Source organism: Musca domestica, unplaced genomic scaffold, assembly GCF_030504385.1.
Source record: "Musca domestica strain aabys unplaced genomic scaffold, Musca_domestica.polishedcontigs.V.1.1 7, whole genome shotgun sequence".
Classification (NCBI taxonomy): Eukaryota; Metazoa; Arthropoda; class Insecta; order Diptera; family Muscidae; genus Musca; species Musca domestica.
In genome coordinates, this window is record NW_026712383.1 from 10,911,853 (window position 1) to 10,937,606 (window position 25,754).

Below are 25,754 nucleotides of genomic sequence, written 5' to 3' on the forward strand. Positions count from 1 at the left end.
TGTACAATTTTGGGATAGATCTGTATTGTCCTATTATTTTAGATTCAATCATTTGGAATATTCCCAAAATACCATTCTTGTTTCGCGGGTTTTCCCAATATAAGAATATTGTAAAAATTAAGCAAAACCAACTGTTGCATATTTAAAAGTATTTTTGACACTATAAAACTCCATTACAGGGCAGCATTTTGCTAGTTTTTTTGAAGTTTAGTAGCCTTTCTTATTGACCCGTGCCACCAACCAATAAACAGTAACTTTTTGGATGGAAGCTGGTAGCTTTTGCTGTATGAGCTTGGTCGCGCGATGAGCACGCATTTTGATAATAAAATTCAATGATTTGCAAGCGTTGTTCATTTGTAAAACTATTCATAGTTGAATTATAGACCAAAGTAAAGATTTTTGACAATCAAACAAAAGAAGAAACTCTTTTTTGCCCAAAAGGTAATTACTAAAAATCATCCTTCATCTTCATAGAAGAATAATCCAACCCTTGATATTATTTTTTTGGTTGTGCATCATTTTTTAAGTGGTTAGCTTGCTATCAGTTTTTAGTGATTGAAGTGATTTATTAGCGTCGCCGTTGGTTGGCAATAAGTCAGCGGCTGGGAGATCACATCACTACCAGCTGTTTCAACGGCTCCACGGTGCTTTTTGGTTCGGCTCCATTGTCTGGTGAACGAAGAAAACTAAAATTTTTTCCTTGTATTATACAAAAATATTGAAAAGAATTAAGTGAATCGATATTACGAAAATTCAACGACACATTTAATAACTTAATGGAAAGAAAAATCAAATGAAAATTCATAAGAAAACGACTCTCGAGTTATTTTGCAATTGCAACTAAAGAAAATTTTATATAGAAACCAGAAGCAAAAGAGTAAAAAAATAAGGTGCGTATAAAACTGAAATGAAACGAAACGAGAAAAAATTGAATAAAAGAAACGAAGACAAGGAAGAAAATTGAGTAAAAAGTGCAAAAACAACAGAATAGAGCTGGAACAGAAAGAAAGAAAAACGGAAAGTGATAAAAGGCCCAAAGTTGAACGAAAAGAAATAAAAAATAAATGTGCAATTAAATTCAATTAAAGTTAGTTAATTTATTGGAATTAATAATATATGCACAAGTAACGACTGCAGCAACAACAACACACACAGTACATCAGAGTGAGTGAGTGACAACAACATAACGACCAGCGACAACGAACGGATAACAACAATAACATAACAGAATTTGGCTTGCAGTGCAAAAACACAAGATTGTTTAATTTTTTTTGCGAAAAAAGCTTGTCTTTGTTTTTGACTGGCTTTGTTTGGAATAGAAATATTTTTATTGATGACTAGTCTATAGTTTTGTTTTCCAATTTTGAAAGAAACAAAAAAAAAATATTTTATTATTTTGTGTTTTGTTTTAGCTTAGCTTTAGTTTTTCTGCTGGGTCATTAGCAGTTTAAAACCCCCCAGCCGTCCAATTCGCGCTTTGTTACAACTTCATTACTAATCTTAATGACCTGATGGAAAATGCAAAATAACGTAGCGTCAATAGCAAGTAATGACAGCAGCATTGCCATTAACGTCAACAGCAGCAGAAGCAGCGTCAACATACAGCCAACAATAACATAACGTCATCATTTGCCTGCCAAACTCGTAACATTGTAAACAAGAAAGCAAAAAAGTCGTAAAAACGTAACCCCTGAAAGGGTGGTTGTTCGGTGGTGCCATTTAAGTTTTTTTTGTCGTCGTTGTTTTTGATTCTTTTTTTGGGGGCAAATCAACTTGTACACATTGTCTTCGTTGCCTCCAACGACAAGGAGTAGCTGTAAGGCGCCCCAGCAGCAGCAGGAGGAGGAGGAGGAAGAAGAATCCACATCTTCATCGTCATCATGTTGTTGCCTAGATTTATTGCCCTGGTCCAACGCTGGTCAGTAGTGCAATTAATAATAATACTTCTACTAATTTACACATATCACTTGTTCGTTTCTCTAAAATGATCTCTTCTTTCTGTTATGTATGGCAAAGATATTCGCTTTCATAGACATTACATTTCTGGAATTCCTTTTTTACGTGTCTTTTTGTTTTTGTACCCACTGTGCATTTTTTATTCACTTTTAAATTCTTCTAACGTTTGCTACGGTCGTGCCTTTTTGAATAAAATGGTTGTGTGCACTGTTGTCATTTTTTCGTTTTGCATAAATTTATTCACTTCTTTTTTTGTCGTATTGTCGAATACAATAGTAGTTAAAAATACTATCTAAATCTTGCGGATAAAGAACAAGTATCCTTTAACAGATATTGAGAGCAATGACGTTGAGCACGGCAATATTTCTTATTCGATTGGAAGACAACAGTTATGATATTGAAAATCGCTGTAAGTTCTTCAAGAAGAAAGGACATTAAGATCGGTTAAAATGGAAACAAACATTTGGGGCCAATTTCTTCAGTAACCCATAATGTCGAATGTTCTCTCTGTGATCAAATCTATAGAGGGATTGATGTATAAGTCATCATTTGGCACAACGATATAAAATAACGACTAGGAAAACTAAAGCGATTAGAAAGTAGATATCTTTTAAAATGATTTATGTATATGTCTCATTACTGTATATGTGCATTTCTCGCTTCAAATAGGACATACGTCTCTTCTTAAAGCCTACATAATGGGGTTATATCAAACTTGCCAGATTCCCATCTTAAATTAGGGGTGGAATGTCTTTGTAAACGTATCTACACTGATGTCGACAGCTGATTCACTCGCAGACCATTGGTCCACTGTGTTCATTATAGGAAGAATTGGTGGTGGTAGGCATGGTATAAACTGAGAAAGAAAGAATGGATCGAGTTTTGTCTGATTTGATTTTAAACAAACCTATGGATGATGATATCTACGTTTGAGACCCGAAGATCTCCCACCTGTCAAACAACCTATGTCTCTTGTTGGATAACATGGGAAGTGGATGTACAATCTTCTCTATCTCTATTTCATCTTCACATAGTCTACAGTAGTCAGGAACACTGTTGTCCCATCTGGACCTCACATATCTGATACTGCAGTGGCCCGTCAATAAGCTAATCGCGATTCTTAGATCGAACCTAGTAATTAATAGGAGGGAGCAGGATCTTCTACAGATTGCTGGTCAGATGCCAGTAATGAATCAATGAATTCACGAATATCAAGGAAAGCTTTCTTACAGTCAATCAAGACTTTCGATTTAATGGGTAGCCTGACTATCGACATATATAATAACTGATGCTTTTTATATCCTCCTCCATTGAATGGAGGGTATATTAAGATTGCCGTTCCGTTTGTAACGAAATATAACATTTTAGATTCTGCAAAATATATATATTCTTAATCAGCATAAAATTCTATGTTGATTTAGCGATGTCCGTCCGTCTGTCCATGGAAATCACTCTAGCTTCCGAACGAAATGAAGTAGATTCATAAAATTTTACTCAAATATGTATTATGTTTGCAGGACTTTTGTTTAAAATTGTTTTAAATTTAGTATATGAAGTTCGTAATGGATACTACAGGATACTGAAATGTCTGTGCAGGTCCACGTCTTCGTATAGCCCTTATATAACGGTACCTCCCGATATACGGTATTTTGGTGATTTTAGCGACATTATTCTGGACTCGTTTCAAATTTAGTATTTAAAGTTTGTTTGCCTGAGACAGAAAATTTACTGTGCAGGTCCACGTCTTCGTATAGCCCCCATATAATGGCACCTCCCGATATTCGGTTTTTAGATTATTCTAGCGACATTATTCACCGGAATGGTTTCAAATTTGGTATTCGACGTTCGTAATGGATTCTACAGTCTATGACAGAAAATTGTCTGTGCTGGTCCAAGTCTTCGTATAGCCCTCATATAACGGCACCTCCCGATATTCGGTATTTTGATGATTTTAGCGACGTTATTCATCGATTTTTTTAAGTTTCACATTTGAATATTGTAATGGCTTATGGCAAAAGTTGCCCATGTAGATCTACGTCGTCGTATAGATCCTAAAATAACGGCTACATCCGGTATTTTTAAGATTTTAACAGAATATTTAGCAGATTTTATATTTATGAAAATTGCTAAATAATTTACAAAGGTCTCTAACCATTTCGGCTACCTTCTCCCTTTGAAAAACGCTACAATTGTCATTAAGTTTACATGAGCGATTAATGGATTTGGTCAGAATACGCAAGCGCCGGAGCATTTAGCCATTTGTATAGCCGGACTGTGCTTAGGAGATTCATCACCAACCTAAGCGTCAGATATTGTTGCGTCAATTCAATTAAAGTAGGACATATCGACATGCAATCACTAATTTTATAAACTTCACTCAATATATTTTAGGATTCGTGCGTGACCAAAACGCATGATCGCTTCCTGTAGTCTCAGCGTACTCCTTGCAGCCTGAAACTTGGCCAATATATTCAAAGCCTGGATGCGTTCAACGCAGATCGAGGAGAAAGCAAGGACGCATGGAGGTAAATTTGGATATGCGCTATCTTAATTCTATAGCATACCATCAGACAAGGCACTCATAGGTCAGATGAGGTAAGACCACTGTGACGTACAGCCAATGTACGACTTGTGGTCGAAGCCCCTAGCTCTTTCCTAAAGCATTTCCTAAAGCACTGATTGAGCACAATGAGTCCTTTTTTCGTACACTTCTCGTTGTTTCTGCCTCTATTTAAACGCTGGTCCCTCTTTGATTGCTTCCTGTCTTGAGAGTGTGAGATTGGGACTGCCGGGACTATCAAAGCCTAGAGATCGAGACATGGATTACCATAGTATCCATATCCAATTCTTCATCAGTCAGAGAGGTTAGGTATGCTATCCTTACTGACGGTCCCATACCCACAATGATTTGTCGGATTGCTATCTGCTGTCTGGCTGCACTATCGTTTATTAGGTCCATTGTCGCCTCTCAGACTTCGCGCCCGCTTCGCCCTACTACTGGTAGCAAACGATCCTGTCTGAATCGGATATAAGGGTCAATCTTTTGGAGGTGTACGTAATCTTCGCACTGGTATCTTTATTGACCGAGGGTGCCAATGTGTCCACGCCAGCATCAGCTGAAAGAGAATTAATTGTTTTTTTTGTGGGGTTATATTTCTTTCATCGTCGTCATAAAGAGACTGAAGCCCCCATACCATGGTAAGGACACTATAACTAAACTAGATATTTCTTGAGGCGCTCAAGCATCAACGAAGCTCCGTTAGAATACAATTAGAATACGGTACCCTGATTGCAAATCTGCCACTATAATAGGCACATGGTGGCATAACACCCGACCACAAAGGTTTGACTATTTTAGGGGCGCCAAAACATCGCCTCCTCTGTCTAAGTATCATTGGCATTTGATTGCCAATTGAATACGGAGATTCTGACCCAATTTCCACTACCTGCAACCTGTGAACGCTTCCGATAGCAATCAACCGAAGACGGTAATTAGCTTTTGAAACCATCCAAAACTGATCAGTGTTTTGCTTAAATACCCTGAAACAAACGTAACGTCGACATATCGAAATTGAATGTATTACATGGGTAATATTACTTTTATATACTGACAATTCTTAGAATATGTTCTATAGGTAGAACGAAGCTCCTCTAGGGCTTAGATTGAAGATCTCCAAAATGTGCAATGCCTTATAAGAGCATTTTCTTTGTAAAATGTTATATAATTCATACAGATGGACACGTCTAAATCTCTTGATCATCGATCGTATAAATTTGCAGGTGCTTGCTGTTATGCTAAGTTGTCATTAATAAATATATAATGTTTATATGACATTATCAAGGCCATCATTAGAAAAACATTGGAAATTATTGTACCACATGTTTATTCTTACCCTTTAGTTTAGCCTTTTCTTAACTCTAACTGAATTATTTATATTTAATAACTTAACATATCTCACATATTAATAAATGTTCATTTAAATTTGCTGCATAAAATTATTAATGAATTTACAAAAATCAAAAATTCCCACTTGTCTTGCCAGACAAAATCATTGTTGTTATTCAGGTTAATTGTTTCTTGAATAGTTCGCTTGCGCCTATTACACTGTGCAACATTAAAAATGTAAACAAAGTGCTTGATCCCATTTATGACACATCCAACTACCTACAGGGTGAGATGAAAAAAACTGCAACCAACTTCAGACTGCTGTCATTTCTAAACCACTCGTCCGACAGCTGTTAAAATTATTCCAGTGATAGCTCATTATATTGTTTACAAGCATACGAAAGCATTTTGGTGAGAAAAAAAAAGTTATTCGTGATGGAATTCAAGCGTGTTAGGGTGATTTCCTTATATTTGGCTGGAAACTCACAAGTGGCTATCGTTAGAGCACTCCAGCATTTAAATGTGAATAAATCGTTTGTGTCTCGTACCATCGCTCATTACCGTGATACTGTCAGCGTAGCTCGACGTCAAGGAAGTGGACGGAAGAAAACAGCAACATCAGCAGAAATGGTTCGAAAAGTAAAGAAGCGTCTTGATCGAAACCCGCGTCGCATTGGCCGAAAAATGGCTCGTGAGGTGAACATATCGCAATATTCCTTTCGGAAAATATTGAAAAATGTGCTCGGGGTAAAGCCATTAATATTCCAAAAAGTGCAAGAACTTACACCGCAACAGAAAGAAAATAGACTCAAAAGAGCTAAAGAGTTGCTTCGCTTGGCCGAAAGTGGTGAACTGCTGAATTTGGTTTTGTCCGATGAGAAAACATTCGTTGACCAGCAGTTTGTAAACATACAAAATGATCGTGTTTACTTGCCAAAGAGGTCAGCTGAAAATTTGCAACTTCGATTGGCCACCAAAACTCAAGCGCGGTGATGGTGTGGTCCGCCATAACAGCCGATGGTCGCCCTCCTTTCGTATTAATCGACCGTGGCATCAGAATAAATGCCGAATATTATCGCGAAAATATTCTAGAGGCTGATTAAAGCACTCACCACCCAAGAATGGTTACAAAATGAGATTCCTCGCTTCATTTCCAGCGCACAATGGCCACCAAAATCTCCGGATCCGTTGGACTATTGTGCCTGGAGTATTTTGGAAAGCCAGGTTGGCACTAAAAAATACCAAAGTGTCGATCACCTTAAGCAAACGCTTCGCCGGGAATGGGCTAAAATACCGCAAAGCAACATTCGGCCAGGGTGTGACGGTTTATTTGGCCGTTCCATAATTCGTGCCAAAGGTGACCAATTCGAAGAAATCTAAAACTTTTCTAAAATTGATGCTCTTTCCGAAATGGTTTGCATTAAAAAAATCAAAAAAATGGGAAAATAATGGCGCTTGTTGCAGTTTTTTTATCTCGCCCTGTATATCATCTTCACAACATCCTTGTATGTGTGAAATTTGAAGAGAGTTGGATGCTTATATCGCTTTCTTTCAAAATCTTGAACCCTATGTGGTGGAGGTACCGGAATGAATGGTTCGATCTCTACCATCTTTATAACAGATATTGTGTTGATAGAAATATTTATATGTGCCAAGTCTAAATGGAATCCGTTGTAAATTTCGCGATTTATGAAAATTTTTGAACTTTTGAGGTGGAGGTACAACAAGGAGTGGACCGATATTGTCCATCTCCGAACTCGATCTAAGTTTGATAATAATATTACAATGTACCAAGTTTGTACCAAATCGGATACTTTTTTCGAGAGTTATCGTGCGCACCACCCAGTCAGGCAGAAAGAGGGACGGACGGACATCGCTAGCTCGACTCCAAATGTTCTGAAACTGATTTGGTCCAAAAAGACAAAGGGTCTTAAACTTTTATTTTGACTAGCCACGTTTTGACAGTATCAAGCCATATGGCTGACGGTATTAAAATGTTGCACAGTGCTGCTGAAAAATGCATACGTTGCCTAGGTTTCCACTTCATATTTCACTGCAATGGGCTCTCTCGCTGGTATTTTTGTGTTTATATAAGTTTTGTCTCTCTACAACAACAGAAAAAAACTTAAAATAAAATGCAAAGAAATGAAAAGAAAAACAGCTACCATGTGCATGCATGTGTGCATTTGTGCAAAATGTAGGTTTCCTTCCCCCTTTGTGGGTTTGTTTTTTGTTATATTTGTATACATGGACATACATACACTGCATACTATCCCTAACATTTCATATTTCTTTTGTTTATCTTTTTTTTTTCAAAAAAAAGTAAAACATTCAAAGATGTGGGGTGCTGGCTGGCTTGCTGGGCTTTGCTTAATGGCCAAATTAAACGCATTTAAATACCTGTTTTTTCCTTCTTTCATATTGAAAAGAAAACCGTTTTGTTAAAATAAATATTTATTCTTATTATTCTTTCTTGTTTAATTTTAGGAAATTATGGTTTATTTATTGAAATCGGTGTGAGTAGTGAGAACTGCATGTTGAGAATTTTGAGTTTCATTTTTTATTGTTTTTTAATTTCTTGTTTATTGGTTTTCTTTATTTCGCTCTGTTAACATGCATGCCTGTGATTTTTAATACGATAAATGATTTTTGGCTTCGAATCGAATGGGGGCAGGCAGACACTTGTTCCTTAGCAGCAGTGTAGAACTCTTGCCGCAAAACCACATAATTGTGGGAATTATGAGTGTTGTTCCCATGTTCCATTTTGTAAAAGGAAACTATCGTCTGTGGCACTCCACTCTCAGAATGCCAAGTAATAAAATGTTATTCAAAATATTTGAGTGATACCCTAAAGGTATTTTAATGTATCAAGGTATACCCTGAATTCTTTTGGGATTTAAAGTAGACCAGATTGAGAACAGACTTACTGTGACTAATCTCTTAGTTTATTAATTATGCAGGGTGAGATAAAACAAGTAAAACAAAGGCTATAGACGTGCGGGGCCGACCATGTGATACCCTACAACACTACAATTTGTTCAAAGTTCCCCTATGTCTAAATCCATTTTGGAAGATTTCGTTTTTGAAATAATGTCAAAAATAATACCCCTGTCCTTAACTCTCTTCTGATGCGAAATTCCGTGTCGATTAGTTTTCAATTGTGGTCTATAGAGCGACTGCAAAATTAGAAAAAATTATTTTTTTTATTTCATTTAAACCCCTAAATGTATATCTTAAGAACAATGGCCTTTAATTCTGACCTTAACCCTACCCTCATGCAAAATTTCGTGAGTATCGGACTAAAATTGCGACAAGCATATAATACTCACAAAACGTAGTGTTGCGGGGTGTAAAAATGTAAAAATTTACAATTCAAAATTGTAGATCAAATTGAAAAAAAAATCGCATGCGAAAAAAATATGACAAAAATTGAAAAAAAAAAAAAAAAATGAACAAAAGATATTCACTTTTTTGTTGCTATGTTTTCAGCGATTTTTCTTAGATTTTATCCGTTTCTGGTAAGACACTATTCCGAATTGATCTGAATTGTGAAAATCGGCCCAGCGGTTCTTGACTTATAAGCAGAATAAATAAGATCTATATATATTGTACCTATTTTGCTATATATCCGATTTCTTGGCTATCAGCATCACTTTGATGGTCTGGCGTGACCTTTTAATGTATTTGTGATTTGGCTGGGATTAAAAATATTCGCGGTTTAGTGGAAATTTTGTTATTTCCTTACTTAAAAGTTTGGGTCTATTTTTAACGCTAAACATTGCCCGATGGTCTCCCAAATTGGTAGGCTTCTGCCCTTAAACTCTAACTCTATGTAAATTTCCGCGTCTATTGGTTCATAATTGTGGCCTATAGAGCAACTGCAAAGTCAGGAACATTTTCTTTTTTGGTCCATTTCAACCCCTAAATACTTTGCAATCATCTCCAAAAACAATAGGGTTCTATTCTGACCATAACCCCACCTCCATTTTAAATTTCTTGAGGATCGGGCCATAATTGCGACCTGTAGGTTGATTACAAATTAACATGGACAGACGGACGGACATACATAGCTAGATTGACTCAGCTCTGCCAGATAGGAAGATCCATATATACTTTCCCATGTGGGAAACCAATCCAATCAAATTTATAATACCCCCAACACATAGTGTTGTAGGGTATAAAAACAGCAACAAAGTCAAACGCCATAATTTTTACATATTTTTTTTTTAATTTTATTGAATGAATGCAAAAAAAAAATCAGAAATATCATCAAATTTTAGAAAAGGTTTAGATTTGTACGAATTGGTCACCTTTGCAGGAATTATGGCCTTCAAACGGCTAATGAAACCGTCACACGCTGCCCGAATGTTGCTCTGCGGTATTTTGGCCCATTTCCGGCGAAGCGCTTGCTTAAGGTGATCGACAATTTGGTTAGTTTTTAGTGCCAACCTTGCTTTCCAAAATATTCCAGACACCATAGTCCAACGGATTGGTATCCGGAGATTTTGATGGCCATTGTGCGCTGGAAATGAAGCAAGGAACCTCATTCTGTAACCATTCTTGGATGGCGTGTGCTGAGTCCTGTTGGAATGTCCAAGGTCTGCGGCCAAAATGTTTGCGTTCCCAAGGCTTTAATACACCCTCCAGAATATTTTCGCAATAATATACGGCATTTATTCTGATTCCACTGTAAATTAATACGAGCGGAGAGCAACCATCGGCTGTTATGGCGGCCAACCGAAGGTGCAAATTTTCAGCTGACCTCTTTGGCATGTAAACGCGATCATTTTTTTTGTTTACAAACTGCTGAACAACGAATGTTTTCTCATTGCAGAAAACCAAATTCGACAGTTCACCACTTTAGGCCAAGCGAAACAACTCTTATCTCTTTTGAGTCTATTTTCTTTGTGTTCCGGTGTAAGTTCTTGCACTTTTTGGAATTTCAATGGCTTTACCCCAAGCCCATTTTTTAATATTTGCCGAATGGATTATTGCGATTTGTTCAGCTCACAAGCCATTTTTCGGCCACTGCAATGAAGGTTTCAATACAATCGCTTCTTTACTGTTCGAACCATTTCTGCTGAAGTAGCTGTTTTCTTCCGTCCAGTTCCTTGACGTTGGGCTACGCTACCAGTCTCACGGTAACAAGCGATGGTACAAGACACAAAAGATTTATTCACATTTAACTGCTGGAGTGCTCTAACGATAGCCACTTGTGGGTTTCCAGCCAAATATAAATTAATCACACTATCACGCTTGAATTCCATCACGAATAACTTTTTTCTGGAAAATTCTCACCAAAATGCTTTTTCACGCTTGTAAACAATATAATGGGCTGTCACTGGAATAATTTTAACAGCAGTCGGACTAGTGGCTTAGAAATTACAGCAGTCTGAAGTTGTTTGAAGTTTTTTCATCTCACCCTGTACAGCTGTCGCCAAAACCACCATCTACTTTGTTTTCATTTTTAGTTCAATTGAATCTAAAATAAACATTTATATTTTCTTTTGTATCTGAGATCTATCAGACCATGTGCAATTTTTTTATATTTATGTATCAAATGTTATGATGCTGTGCTTTGTATGCTGGTGCAAGCACAGCATTTCAAGTTGAATAACCTTTTGCTGATGACGGCTAATGGTGATGATACGTCATTTTGGTTACATATTTAGTTGCACCGCAATTCATTCAATAAAATATTTCCACAAATATAATAAAAAACATTTATTAGTCATAACTTATAAATTAGATAAAACACATACTAAAAAAAACAGAGAGGGACCGGAAAGAGCGCCAGAAAACCTACAAACAATATTTGTATAAAATAGAAATCAATTCCCTGGCCAGCAACAAATAAACAAAATGTTGGGAAACATTATTAAAAATAGCCAAGGAGTCCCTTGTGTTCTATAGTTGTAGAAAAAACAACAAAAATTCAACTGACAGCCAAATAATGAATATGTCTAAATAAACGAAAAAAAAAAAAAACAAGAACAACAATTCTGTGAAGAGCAACAGCAGGCCGACACAAAAATCGACGTCCAAAAAAAAAAAATGCGTGCACATGAAGCCAAGAAGAAATCATTTAAACACAACAGTTGTTAGCCATTGCCGGCTAGCCGGCGGCCCGATAGTGCTGTAGCTAGCTATATATTGCGTATAGTTTTTTCTTTTTGTAGATATTGGGTAATTGCGGTGTGTGTTTCTAGTAAACAAAACCACTAAACACACATTGCGCTCGCTGCTATCTTGGTTTCCTTTCTTTATGCCTAAATATAGTTTCCATATTAAGGGTAGATTTTCTTTAAGAGCTTATGGGAAAAAAGTTGGCGAAATTTGGCACACAGCTCGAATGTGACATAGGCTAGGTTCTTCTTAACGCACAGGCGGCACAACAGCAACAACAAAAATCATGTTGACAAATTTCCAAAATGTTTAAATTATGAAACAACGCCCATAATGTGAATCCAAAATGTGGGGTATTTGAGGGGGCACTCATGGGATATAATATGAATTTAATTAATTTAATTAGTCGAATAAACTGTTGACCCTATTTGGTCAGCCAGTGAGTGGCATATCAATTATTGGGATTATATGTTTTCAGCACCACCACACACAGTGGACTAGGAAAGAAATGAAAAAATATTATATATATATTTTATAATATCCATTTTTACTGATAATTTCTCCAAGAAAAATAAACAAACTTAATCTTTCATATACAGGGTGAGATGAAAAAACTGCAACCATTATTATCCATTATTTATTTTATTTTTGTGTTGCTTAGTATTGTAAGAAACAAATAGATTCTTGGGAGATCAGTTTATTTTAATATTTTATCTTGGTTAGCTCCGATAAAAGTGAAATATGGAAGAATGCACAGAGGCCTATTTACTCCTGCCAGAACTCCATACGTAGGAACTGTTGGCTAAGACCACATGGTGTCTACGAGACGATTGTGCACCCGCATTTGCGTATGGTTTTCTAGCATTGTGTCCTATGCTAAATGAAAATTAGTACATGTACAAGTTTCTTCAAACAGCAGTACTTCAAAAGCTGCATTGAACGCTGTATTAGAAAGAAGCATAAACTATATGTGCAGTGGAACAGGCGACAAGGATTGTATAATGCTTAAGAATCTTTTATCAAGATGTGTTTAATCGTTTCAGTCTCTCTGCTACAGTTTGAAATAATTATATATATACAGGGTGAGATGAGAAAAGTGGTCAACTGCCGAATTTGGTTTTCTCCGATGAGAAAACATTCGTTGTCTAGCAGTTTGTAAACAAACAATGATTGCCGTAATTACTTACCAAAGAGGTCAGCTGAAAATGTGCACCTTCGGTTGGTCACCAGAACTCAAGCGCCGACCATGGTAATGGTGTGGGCCGCCATAACAGCCGATGGTCGCTCTCCGCTCGTATTAATCGACCGTGGCATCAGAATAAATGCCAAATATTATCGCGAAAATATTCTGGATGGTGTATTAAAGCCTTGGGCACTCAAGCCTTGGACATTCCAATAGGACTCAGCACCATCGCACTCAGCACGCGCCACCCAAGAATGATTACAAAATGAGATTCCTCGCCTCATTTCCAGCGCACAACGGCCACCAAAATCTCCGGATACCAATTCGTTGGACTATTGTGTCTGGAGTATTTTGGATCGCAAGTTTGGCACTAAAAAATACCAAATAAAAAATACCTCAAGCAAGCGCTTCGCCGGGAATAGGCGACCGCAGAGCAACATTCGGGCAGCGTGTGACGGTTTAATTGGCCGTTTGAAGGCCATTATTCGTGCCAAAAGTGACTAATTCGAACAAAAATCCAAACTTATTCTAAAATTTGATGCTATTTGCTGCATTTTTTGCTTTCATTTAATAATATTTAAAAAAAAAAATGTAAAAATTATGATTTTTGACTTTGTTGCAGTTTTTAATCTCACCCTGTATTTTCGGCCGATTTCATATATTTGATGCACCAAACACGCTATATATCTCTAAATTCAATGAAATTTGGAATGTGTAACGGAATTTAAAACTAACATACATTTGCCAAGTTATATTGAAATCGGTTCAGATTTGGATATAGCTCCCACATATATTTTCGATCGATTTGGTTTTTTTTTTTGATGCACCTAGCACGATATGTATGTCCGATTCTAATGAAATTCAGAATGTGTTTCGGAATTTAGTTACAATAAAAAAATTTGATAAAATTATTAGAAATCGGTTAATATTTGTATATAGCTCCCATATATATTCTTAGCCGATTTCACATATCTGATGCATCAAACACAGTATGTATCCATGTGACGGAATTTGGTGTAAAAGTAAATTTTTATCAAATTGTATTGAAATCGGTTCAGATTGGAATATAATTTTATTAAGAAGCATTGACCCGCAACGCCTTTGCAATGGTATGAGACTAAGAGTAAAAAACTACACAACAATTTAATTGATGATGCGATTATTACGGGGAAGTATGTTGCTATCTCTAAGAGCAACAAAAATGCCACTCAACTTAAAAAGATTTTCTGCTCACTTGGCATTTGCTATAAAATTAATATATTCAAAGGACAACCCTTCGTGTAGGCGGACTAAATTTGGCATGTTCCTGTTTTTCTCATGGTCAGCTGTTCCTGGCATGTTCACGCGTTGGTAGATCGCATTAAAGTATTACAATAATTATGTTTTTTAATTTTTGAATTTGTTTTATATTTTTTCAAAACCTACAAATATTCGTATATAAAATTTTGGATGCATATAAAATCGAAAGGGGTAGCGAAGTGCACCGGAATCAGCTATAAAGGCACAATCAAAAGCATAGACATTCCCCTTGTCGGTCCGATGATTTCAAACATTTTAGACTCGAGGCATTTTAAAATGACCCGTTTCTAATGTCTTCAACTACAGAAGAGATCAGCTTTAGAAAATAAACTACAAATATATATTTAGTGGATTGTATATATAGCTAAATTTTTGTTATCTATTGTTACGTAAGTTTTACATACTATTTCTCAAAAAATTCCAAATTTATTAATACGATGAGAGAAGAATTGACTCTACTGACTTCTCTGTGTGGCCGCACTGATTTGTTTGTTTATAATTTGAGTTCTTAAATTACGCAAAAATAAACCTTTCACTATTTCAGCACCAAAAATCACTCCGCAGATAATTCTAACAATTTAGCAACGTTCGATAAAGTATCTTTCAGACTGCACATTTCTGTTTTGAAACTACTACTACTGCTCAAAAAAATAAAATAACAAACGATGTTTGTCACTCACATTTTACTTTCCAATATTTTTGCACTTTTTTGTGGCTACTTACTAAACTTTGTGTTGCTTTGTGTTTCTTTGAGAAATACTTCATTTCCCAAAATACATTTTTTTTAATATTTTTCATTATGCTTATTTTGAATTTCAGTTATGGTTTTAGTCAGCAGCGAATGGCAAAACAAAAGTGAAGATGAGCAAAAATTGTCCACAACTGTTGTCGCAGGAACAAGCAACACCGCCCCCATCACACAAGCAGCAGCAATACCACCAGGAACAACCACAACAACTGCTGTGGCAATTACATCAACAATACTACCGGCAACAGCAACATTGGTCAATGCCGATACAATTGTCACAGCAACAACGACAGAGGAAACTATAACCCCTCCAATAGTAGCAACAGCAGCAGCAACAGAAAATACTACTTCCAAATCACCAACGACAATAGCAGTATCAACAACAGCAACAACTAAAACAGTAACAGGAACGACGACACCAGTAACAATAACAACAACCATAATAAAAACAAACGATAACAACAACGAACAACAGAAAGATAAAAATTCCAGCAGAACAGGAATCATTGCCGCAGAGAACAAAATTGAAGATTGCAATAATATTAACATAATTACAAAACCAGGCGTTGTCGACGACGACGACAACAACGACGACGACGATAACAAGGGAAAACAGCAACAGTCCAGTAATAGTATTACAACAACATCATCTGCAAACGATTGTAATTCAAAGGAGGAAGATTTCATTGTCTCAGTCTTAAATTACAACAGCAATAATAAGATAATGGCCGAAAATACGAAAGAGACGCCAGTAAAAGAGGAGCCAACAATCGGTGAAAAGTCCAGCTCGGAAGCCTTATTGTCGTCGTCAGATTCTTCCCCTGCCGCCCCGCCCGCATCCATGATTATCAATAGTCAGTCAGGTGGTGGAGGTGGTGAAACAAATTTCAAAGATTTCGATGAATCCAATTCAAACACGAATACGCTACAGCCCTCGGTAACGGTCAAGACGCAAAATATACAAAACGCCAAACCCACACAAGCCCTTAGCTGTCCATTTACACAGCAGGACTTTAGCAGTGCTTTACAGTCGGCATTGAATGCAACAGCTACAATAACAAATAGTTCAACAACGGCTGCAGCTGGTTTGCAGCCAAATTTTCTCAGTCAATTGTCATTGACGGCGAATGTAGCGGGACTGCAAAAAACTGCCAAACAACTGAACTCAGTGTTTAACACCACAACGGCGGCGGGGATGGCGACGACGACGACGAATGTAAATGCGAACGACAACAACAGTAATCAAGCCAAAAACGATAGCAATCTCATAGATGCCTCCGGCAGCAGTAGTAACTCCGTAATATCTGCATCATCTCTAGCCTCAGTAGTACCTAGCAGCGATACCAACAATGGTCAAGCGAAAATTGTTCTAATATGTGAAGGCAATTCGCATCCCTTTCAGACCCGCACCATTTCTCTCACGCCCAATGTGGAGTGCATGGTCGGTCGTTTAATAGCCAAAAGTAAAGTTGCCGACGACAATGCCATTTTCGATTGCAAAGTATTATCGCGTAAACATGCTGTCATCTGGTATACACCTGATGGTAAATTTTGGGTCAAAGATACAAAATCATCGAATGGTACCTTTATCAATGACAATAAACTGGGCGTCGAAGAGGCCGAACTGCATTTCGGTGATATTGTTAAATTTGGCGTTGATGTTGTTGAGAATTCACGCAAAGAGGTGCATGGCTGTATCATTGCCTGTGTTAAATTGTATTTACCGGACGGTCGGGAGGCCATTTCAATCGATTCACCCGCCCATCGCAGCCCGTATTCGGGTGAGGGACGCATCAGCTATGACGATTTACATCGTTTGAATCTGTACATCCAAGAGACCGCGCAAAGGGAGAAAGTTCTAACATCCAAGCTGTGTAGTATACAAAATATTTTGGATGCGACACGCAAAAATTCGGCATTATGTTGGCAATCGATGATAACCGAAGATCAGTTGTTGCATCGTATACATTCGTTGGAAAAGAAACTGTCATTGATGGAGAAAAATGTGCCTGAAAATGTCCTAAGAAATGAGGTGAGTAGCAAATTTTTTAGAAACAAATTCGCGACATTTTTTTTTAAAAGGGACATAAAATTTCAATAGGTCACATCTGAGTTGTATAAGAAGGCTTATTTAAAATACTTTATCACGGGTCCTTTTGTATATTTGAGAATATACTCCTAGGTCTTTCCTTAGAATCGGCGAAGATTCAAAGACGACACATAGTCGTCATTAAAGACATTAGACCATTTGGCCTGTTGTATTCGTCCTTAAGACTAAAGTTGATAATGGCAGAATATAAAGAGAGAGAGAAAAAATGTTTTTCTCTGGACGAATCCCATACTTACATATGATATAGTATTATACAGGGTGAAATTAAAAAATGCAACAAAGTCATTTTTTTACATTTTTTTCAAATTTCATTGAATGAACGCAGAAAATGTCGGAAATAGCATCAAATTTTAGAATAAGTTTATATTTGTTCGAACTGGTCACCTTTGGCACGAATTATGGCCTGCAAACGTCTAATAAAGCCGTCACACGCTGCCCGAATGTTGCTCTGCGGTATTTTGGTCCATTCCCGGCGAAGCGATTGCTTTTGATCGAAACCTGCGTCGCAGTGACCGAAAAATGGCTCGTGAGCTGAACATATCGCAACATTGCACTCGGCAAATATTGAAAAATGAGCTCGGGGTAAAGTCATTGAAATTCCAAAAAGTGCAAGAACTTACACCGCAACAGAAAGATTATAGACTCAAAAGAGCTAAAGAGTTGCTTCGCTTGGCCGAAAGTGGTGAACTGTCGAATTTGGTTTTCTCCGATGAGAAAACATTAGTTGTCCAGCAGTTTGTAAAAAAACAACCTCACAAAAGTAGCGAAGGATATCGAAATTCGCAATTACATCCCTTCCGCTGACTGTCCCATATTTCTGCAAGGTTGTTTTTCTCATAGAGCTATCTGCTGTCTGTTTTGTTCTAATGCCTTTTTCGGAAATATTGAGTGTCATTTTCGTACTCCGACTTTGTCAATGACTTCTTTTTGAGTGGATGTTCCTATTTTATACCCTCCACCAGAGTAATATTAAGTTTGTCATTCCGTCTGTAACACCTCGAAATATACCTTTAAGACCCCAAAAAGTATATTTGTTCTTGATTCCATGTCGAATTAGCGATGTCCGTCTGTGGAATTCACTCTAGCTTCCGAAAGAAATAAAGTAGGATGATAAAATTTTACTAAAATGTATATTATGTCTGCAGGACTTTTGGTATTGAAAATGGGTGATGTAGGTCCACGTTTTGGTATAGCCCCCATATAATGGTACCTCCCTATTATCGGTATTTTGGTGATTTAAGGAACATTATTCTCGGGAATTGTCTTAAATTTGGTATTTGAAGTTTGTAATGGATACTACAGACTATAACAGAAAATTGTCCGTGCAGGTCCACGTTTTGGTATAGCCCCAATATAATGGAACCTCACTTTTTTCGGTATTTTGGTGATTTAAGCGACATTATTAACCCGAAATGTTTCAAATTTGGTATTTGAAGTTCGTAATGGATACTACAACCTACGACAGAAAATTGTATGTGCAGGTCTACGTCATCGTATAGCCCCCATATATAACGGCAATTCCCGATATTCGGTATTTTGATGATTTTAGTGATATTATTCACCGGAAATGTTTCAAATGTGGTATTTTAATTTCGTAATGGATACTACATCCTACGACAGAAAATTGTCTGTAAGGGTCCACGTTTTCGTATAGCCCCCATATAACGGTTCTCGACATTCGGTATTTTGATGATTTTATGGACATTATTCACCGGATTTTTTTCAAGTTTCGCATTTGAATATTGTAATGGCTTATGACAATGGTTTATGCAGGTCCACGTCGTCGTATAGACCCTAATATAAAGGCTAAATCCGGTATTTTTAAGAATTTAACAGAATATTTAGCGAATTTTTTTTTGAAAATTGCCCAATTCGTTCCAAATGGTGGAGGGTATTCAAAGTTCGGCCCGGTCGAAATTACAAATTTTTTACTTGTTTCTAAGGAACTTTGTAGAATAATATTAACCACGTTCTTTTTTCTGAAAATGTCCTGTCGTTCCATAAGAACAGAAAAAATATAATCTTAAACTTAACCATAACCTCACTTTTTTAAAGTTTTCCACCAAAATCACCCGCTTAAATATAATAATGAATTCCTTTCTTCTTCCCAGGTTCAAAAACTTTTGGATGAAAAAAATTCATATCAACACACAGCCAAAGAGGCCTTACGCAAAGTCTATCAAGAACGTTGTGATGCCATGCAATTGCTAGCAAAAATGGAATCTGCCTACACACAATCGGACAACGAGTGTGCATTGTTGCGGGACCAGATAATGAATTCCAAACAAACACTGCAAGATGTCAATACACGGCTGTTGCAATTGGAAACCGAATACAATGAATATCGTGACGATGTGGCACGTCAGCAACAAGAGGCTAAGGAACGTGAGGAGCAGCGAATCGCTGAACTAACGGAAAAGTTGCGTGAACGTGAATTGGAATGTGAAGAGCTTAAAAAGAAGATATCTGAATTGTTGATAAAACGGGCCGATTTATTGGATGACGAGGAGAAGATATTGGAAAAACAAGCCATAGAAAAATTAGATGCTGCCATAGCGGATATGGATTTGGGAGACGAAGATGATGATGATGACGACGAGGATGACGGTGAGGAAGGCGACGTTGTGGGGGTAGAAGGCGGCAAGGGAAGCAATGAAGTTGTAATCAAAACAAATGGTAAAACTGTTGACAAATCTGATACAGATTCCAGTCCAGAGACGAAACACAAACAAACGAATTTAAGTGCAACATCTAACGTTCCATCTTCATTGGCTTGCATATTTGGTGATAATGTCAATGGCCTTGAAAGTGAGGACAAGACAAGGGTAAGTTTAAAAACTTCACTTGTGTTGCCAAATACATTTATTTATGTCCCGATTTATTTGTTTGCTTTATCAAGGAAAAATCTCCGTCAATGTCGAAACACAAAAAAGCCAAAATGTTAGCCACATTAAATACCACAAAAGCCACCTCACCGCCCAAACGTGTCAAGGAATCGACAATTATGAAATGGTTGCAGAATTCCGATTTAAATAAAACGGAAGGTTCTCTGGATATATTCAAGGCGATATGCAATGAAAACGAAGAAGAAGCCGAAGGCGAAGTGGAAGCAAATGCTATAGATTCCAGTGATGAAGATAATCTGATTGAAGATGGTTTCGATATCAAACTGGATCTGAACAAAAAATGTACAGATTTTACCAGCAAACTGAGGAATGTTGAACAAAATCTTAAGCAATTGGAAGCCGAAATTGAAAATCGAACACAAAGTGCGACGAACGACAATGAGAAGCAGCGAGGAGGAGTAGGAGGTCAGAAGAAGAAACAGCAACGTTTCAAAAAAGAAAAGGATGTCTATGATTTTGAGGATAACAGCGATGAGGATGAAGAGGAGGAGGATGATGATGATAGTGGTGCTATAGCTGAAGAGGATGCATTTGTTATTAGTAGCAATGGTGCTGGTGGAAAAGCATCAACTTCAGCTTCTTCATATAAGGTGCTTTCCAAGCATAATAAGAAATATCAATTATTAAAAGCCAGCGTTGACATGCTTAGAGAGGCCTATAATGAAATTAAGGATACCGTTCCCAACGAAAGAAGAGGGAATGCCAATGCTCACAACAATAACAATTCCCTAAATAAAATCGAACAAAATAATTGCACTACTGAATCATCAAGAACCTCCTGTGCAACCGAGGACGCTGCGGAGGAGGACATTGATAGTGATAGTATTTCCTCTGAAGTGGAAAGTTTAAGTTTAAACTCACCTGTAAATAGTAGTTCTCATAGTACCATAAAACCGGAAAAGAAGCAAACGGAACAAGTGTTGGCGTCCGAAGACAGATCAGTCAATAATGCTCTGCTGCTGGAAGAACAATTAAGGGAATACAAAATGCAAGTGGGAAAACTGAATGAAAAACTAAAGCAAACCGAAATGGAAGCCCATCATACATTGGAAATCATGCAAGTCGAATGTGATGATGTCAAACATAAAATGTTAAGTCTTAATAAAATTATTGAAGCTTTAAAGGAAGATAAAAAGGCCCTGGAACAGGTCATCAATGAGAATAAAAATAATGCCATTAAAAATGTCAATAATCCCGAGGAGGAAACTGAGCAACAAAAAGCGGCAGCAGCGAAAAATGATCGTTGTGTTGAAATTATTTCCCAAAGATATGATGATGCGGAGGAGGGAGCTGCAATGCTTTTGGTGGAAAACGATTTGGCTGACATAAATGTAAGCGCCTTGGAGCGTGAAGAAGAATTGATTGCCTACAAAGAACGTTTGGATGACCAGCTAAAGGCCAATATTGATCTACGCAATGAAATTGCTGAACTGAAACAAAAAGCTGTTACCATACGAAATCCCATTGCCAATCGTGAGGATTTGCTAAAACGTTTTTTGCCCTATGGTTTTGTTGTTTTAGCCATTATAGTATATTTTATATCTACATATTTTTAAAGGAAACGACATAATTTTTTCATAGGTTATCCTTTCATTTTTTCCTCCAGCTCCCCCACCCTCAACATTCATTCAAGTAATATTTATATTCTTTTCAGCCACAATATCTAACCTGCATTGCACGCTAGTTTTTTTTGTGGTCGCTGATGATTGTCGTTTTCTTTTCTACTTTCTTTATCTTCTTTATTTAAAAAAATCCTAATAATAAATTATCAGTTTTAATTACTAATTATTATTATATTATTTTTGTTGTTATATTATGTCAGTTTTTTTTACCTAATTATATAAAAGAAAAATTAAAAGAGAAATCTAACGCAATGAAGAATATATGGCATATATTTAAATAAAACAAAAACAATACATTTAACAAATGAAATATATTATAAATCATATAAAGCTAAAACAAAAACCCAGAAACAAAGCATGCTAATTAAAAACAAAAATTTCATTTCATTTTTTATACATACATACATACATATATTTAATAACTCATATATACATATAAATAGAAAAAGGTAAACTAAAAATAATAATAACAAATAAAAAACAAACAAACAGAAGCCATTAAAATCCAATAATAATCCATATACATACATATATATTTATAAATAGAAAGAAAGGCCTGTATAATGATTATTGTTTTATAAAATTGCGAAGAGGAAGAAAAAAAATCCAACCGGAAATCATTAATACAATAAGTTTTCAATTAGGATATTTATATTTTCTTGATTTTGATTTTCGTTAAGAGACTCGTAATAGTTTTGTAATCACTGGCTTTTATAACCTACACCACAAGGTGGTGGTCAGGTGCATTTGTTTGTAACAGGCAAAGGGAAAAGAGATAGAACCGATATAACTACACGAATTCGGAAAACTGTTTCACTCGTAGACTTTTCGTCCACTCTGTTCATCCTAGGAAGAGACGGAAAATTTAGGAACGGAATAGATGTAGAAGTGAAAAAGAGAAGTAAAGATTTATAGAGAGAAGTGTTAGAAGTTCGGAGGAGAAGTTAGCCTATGTCTCTTGTTGGATAACATGGGACATGTGCAAAGTATATGTTCAATTGTCTATACCTCTTCTTCATCTTCACAAAGTCTACAGTAGTCAGAAATACTGTTGTCCCATTTTGTGGTCAGAAACATCAGTGACCAGTCACGACCACACCACCAAGAAACTTAGATATAACCTACTATGAATCTTCTCCTTCTCGAGATTACAGCCCGGTGGCCTTAAATACCCTGTAACCGTTTTGCAGGTGCCATCTTCCAACTCGTTTGATAACAGATTTTTTGAAGCAGCTGACGCAATTCCTTTTTGTGGTTAAACAGTATCATCAATCGGTACAACAATCGTCTTGAATCCGCCTTGAGCTAATTCATCAGCTACTTCATTCCCCAGCGGTTTTGCAGGTGCCATCTTCCAGCTTCTATGATAAGAGATTTTTTGAAGCAGCCAATGTAGTACCTTCTTGATTGTTTAACAATCTCATGAATCGGTGTAACAATTGATTTGGATCCGCCTTAAGCTAAATCATCAGCCACTCCTTTCTCATATACATTGCTACAGTCGAAAAAACAGCAAGTCTTAATAAATTCAAGTATGGCAAGGAGGGCTTTCTTGCATTCGATTTCTTACTCTCGATTTAATGACACTTGACTTGATAGCTCTGAGGTCCCCTTGACTATAGACGTATATAGTCACTAGTCCTGCTATGCTATTGCAGTGTTCTTTTACCATTTCGGCTGCCTTCTTGATTTCAAGAATCTCCGCCTGAAAAATACTGCAATTTGTCATTAATCTTATTAGAGTGTTTAATGATTGGGTTGGGACAGAATACGCCAGCGCTGGTGCCTTCATCCATCTCTGAGCCGTCTGTATATATGACCAGGGTTAGGGCAGAATACCTCAGCGCTGGTGCCTTCATCCATCTTGGAGCCGTCTGTATATAAGGCCAGACCATCCAGAAGAGGTTTGCCATCAGCCTATCCTATCCGAGTATAGTAATCTACAATCACTTAATTCTAGCAAAATTTCGATTTAAATAAAAAAGGAATGTTCTTCTGGATATATTCAAGGCATAATGGAATAAAAACGAAAGAGAAACCCAAAGCCGAGGCTAAATTAATTACATGGAAGTATTAAGTTTTCTGTCTGTAGGTTCGAATTTGGAATTAGTAACATGAAACCTGTGATTATAAAACTATTATAAGTATTCAAAATAACAACAGTGTGCTACAGCGACATAGTCACTTTTCGACTCAGATTTTTCTTGGAAAACTGAAAGTCGATTTAGATTCGCACCACTTGAATCTAACTCAATTTCCATTTTTCCAATAAAAATCTCAGTCGATAAGTAGAAAATATTAGCCCGCACCTGAAGGTAAATCGATTTTTAAATTTTTCAGGAAAAATATATCTTGAAAAGTGGTTGAAATTAGATAAAAAAAATGAATTCAAATGATCTAATAATATTTCCGAAACAATGGAATTTTCAAAAATAGGTCTAATTTCATGTTTAAAATTATTTTTTAAACCAATTTGTTCGATTTCGAAGGAGAGAAAGTGGCCTCAGGATTTGGGGGTGATATTTTTTAAAATAAAAAAGTCTTTGTTTTGGAATTTCCTTTTAGTTTCGAAATTACCTACCTCCCAATCTTTCTACAAATATGGTTTTTAATTATGCGCCTTTTTCTTTCAACCCATCTCATTTTAAGGTTATAAATATATAAAAATCTAGAATGAAGACCCCCTTGTAGCACCCCATAATTCATAAGACACAATTAAAAAAAAGATCAAAGAAACCGTAACCTACCAATATATTTGCATTTGTAAAAAAGAAATAAATAATAAAATATCAAGAACAACAACAAAAAGCAACGCGAACCTGAAAATTAATAATAAAAACCAATAACAACAACTTAATAAAAATAAATAATCGTTAAAATTATAATAAAACTAAAAAATACAATCATTTGTTGATTATTGTAAAAATTGTTTCTTGTCTTCTTGATTATATTTAGTTAATTTTGTGTTTAGTTTTAATTTGTGCATTCATTTTTCACCTAAAGTCTAACCATCCCCTGACTAATGAAGTCCTCACTTCACTGCTTCAAAAAGCTGCTGAATTATTTCAATTTTCTTTTTGGCTAACTTTGCTGTTATTTTTTTTGTTAAGTTATTTGTTTACATTTATATCCCTCCTTAAATAAAAAGTAACACCAACTTTATTCTTAGTAATACAGCTTTGCTGTTTAAATTATTATTTTTTAAATAATATAATATGTAATTCTATATATTTCACATCCCTCCTTTCCTCTCTATCTATTTTTATATATAATTAAAATAGTTTTATTTTGTGTGGCAACTCAATTGAGATTGGGTATCTAGTTTCTCTTTTTTCCCATCAAAGTCAAAGAGTCAAGAACCATCATCTCTTTAAATTTTTGCTGAACAGAGAATAAAACAACAACAACAACAAAATAAAATGCTAACATAAATATATTGTAAATTATAGGCATAACAAAACAAACAAACCAACCCCAAAAACCCGAAATCAATTATTATTAATATTTAATTACCATGAGAAAATATACATATATACAAAACCCACAACAACAACAAAGCAAATAAACAAAATTTATTATAGTAAAAAAAATAAATATATAAAATATGTGTGTTTTTTATAACCAATATGGACGGCTTGGGACATGAAGGATATTAGGTTGTCTGGTTACTTTTCCTGCAGGAATTGTCCAGCAACATCTTTCTAAGAGAGCAAGGTAGTTTTATTCTCTTTTTCAAAGAAAATGACGGTATTCCTGCAGAAACTTGCAACTAATCAGCTGATTTGTCAAAACAAACCAATTTTAAAAGGATTAAAAGAAAAGAAGCACCCCCAATTTTACAAGTTTTATAAATAAAGAGGAAATTAGAAATAAAATAATAATATGAGCAATAAAAGAAGGATAGATTTGATGTGTTCC

At 36.2% G+C, this 25,754-nt stretch overlaps 1 protein-coding gene across 5 annotated transcripts; it reads left to right on the forward strand.

Annotated features, from left to right (window-relative positions):
- Window positions 1-638: 638 nt before the first annotated feature.
- On the forward strand, window positions 639-24,362 carry LOC101893169 (sarcolemmal membrane-associated protein). 5 transcript variants are annotated; one of them, XM_059130258.1, is made up of 5 exons: window positions 639-890; window positions 1,413-1,918; window positions 15,270-17,230; window positions 19,420-20,133; window positions 20,208-24,362. In XM_059130258.1, the coding sequence occupies exons 3-5, from the start codon at window positions 15,272-15,274 to the stop codon at window positions 21,768-21,770; spliced, it is 4,236 nt and encodes a 1,411-aa protein (XP_058986241.1). In that variant the 5' UTR covers window positions 639-890; window positions 1,413-1,918; window positions 15,270-15,271; the 3' UTR covers window positions 21,771-24,362. The 5 variants fall into 5 exon arrangements, with proteins under 5 accessions (XP_058986241.1, XP_058986242.1, XP_005191272.2 ...); XM_059130259.1 differs by lacking the exon at window positions 1,413-1,918 and adding an exon at window positions 8,330-8,358; XM_005191215.4 differs by lacking the exon at window positions 1,413-1,918.
- Window positions 24,363-25,754: the final 1,392 nt, after the last annotated feature.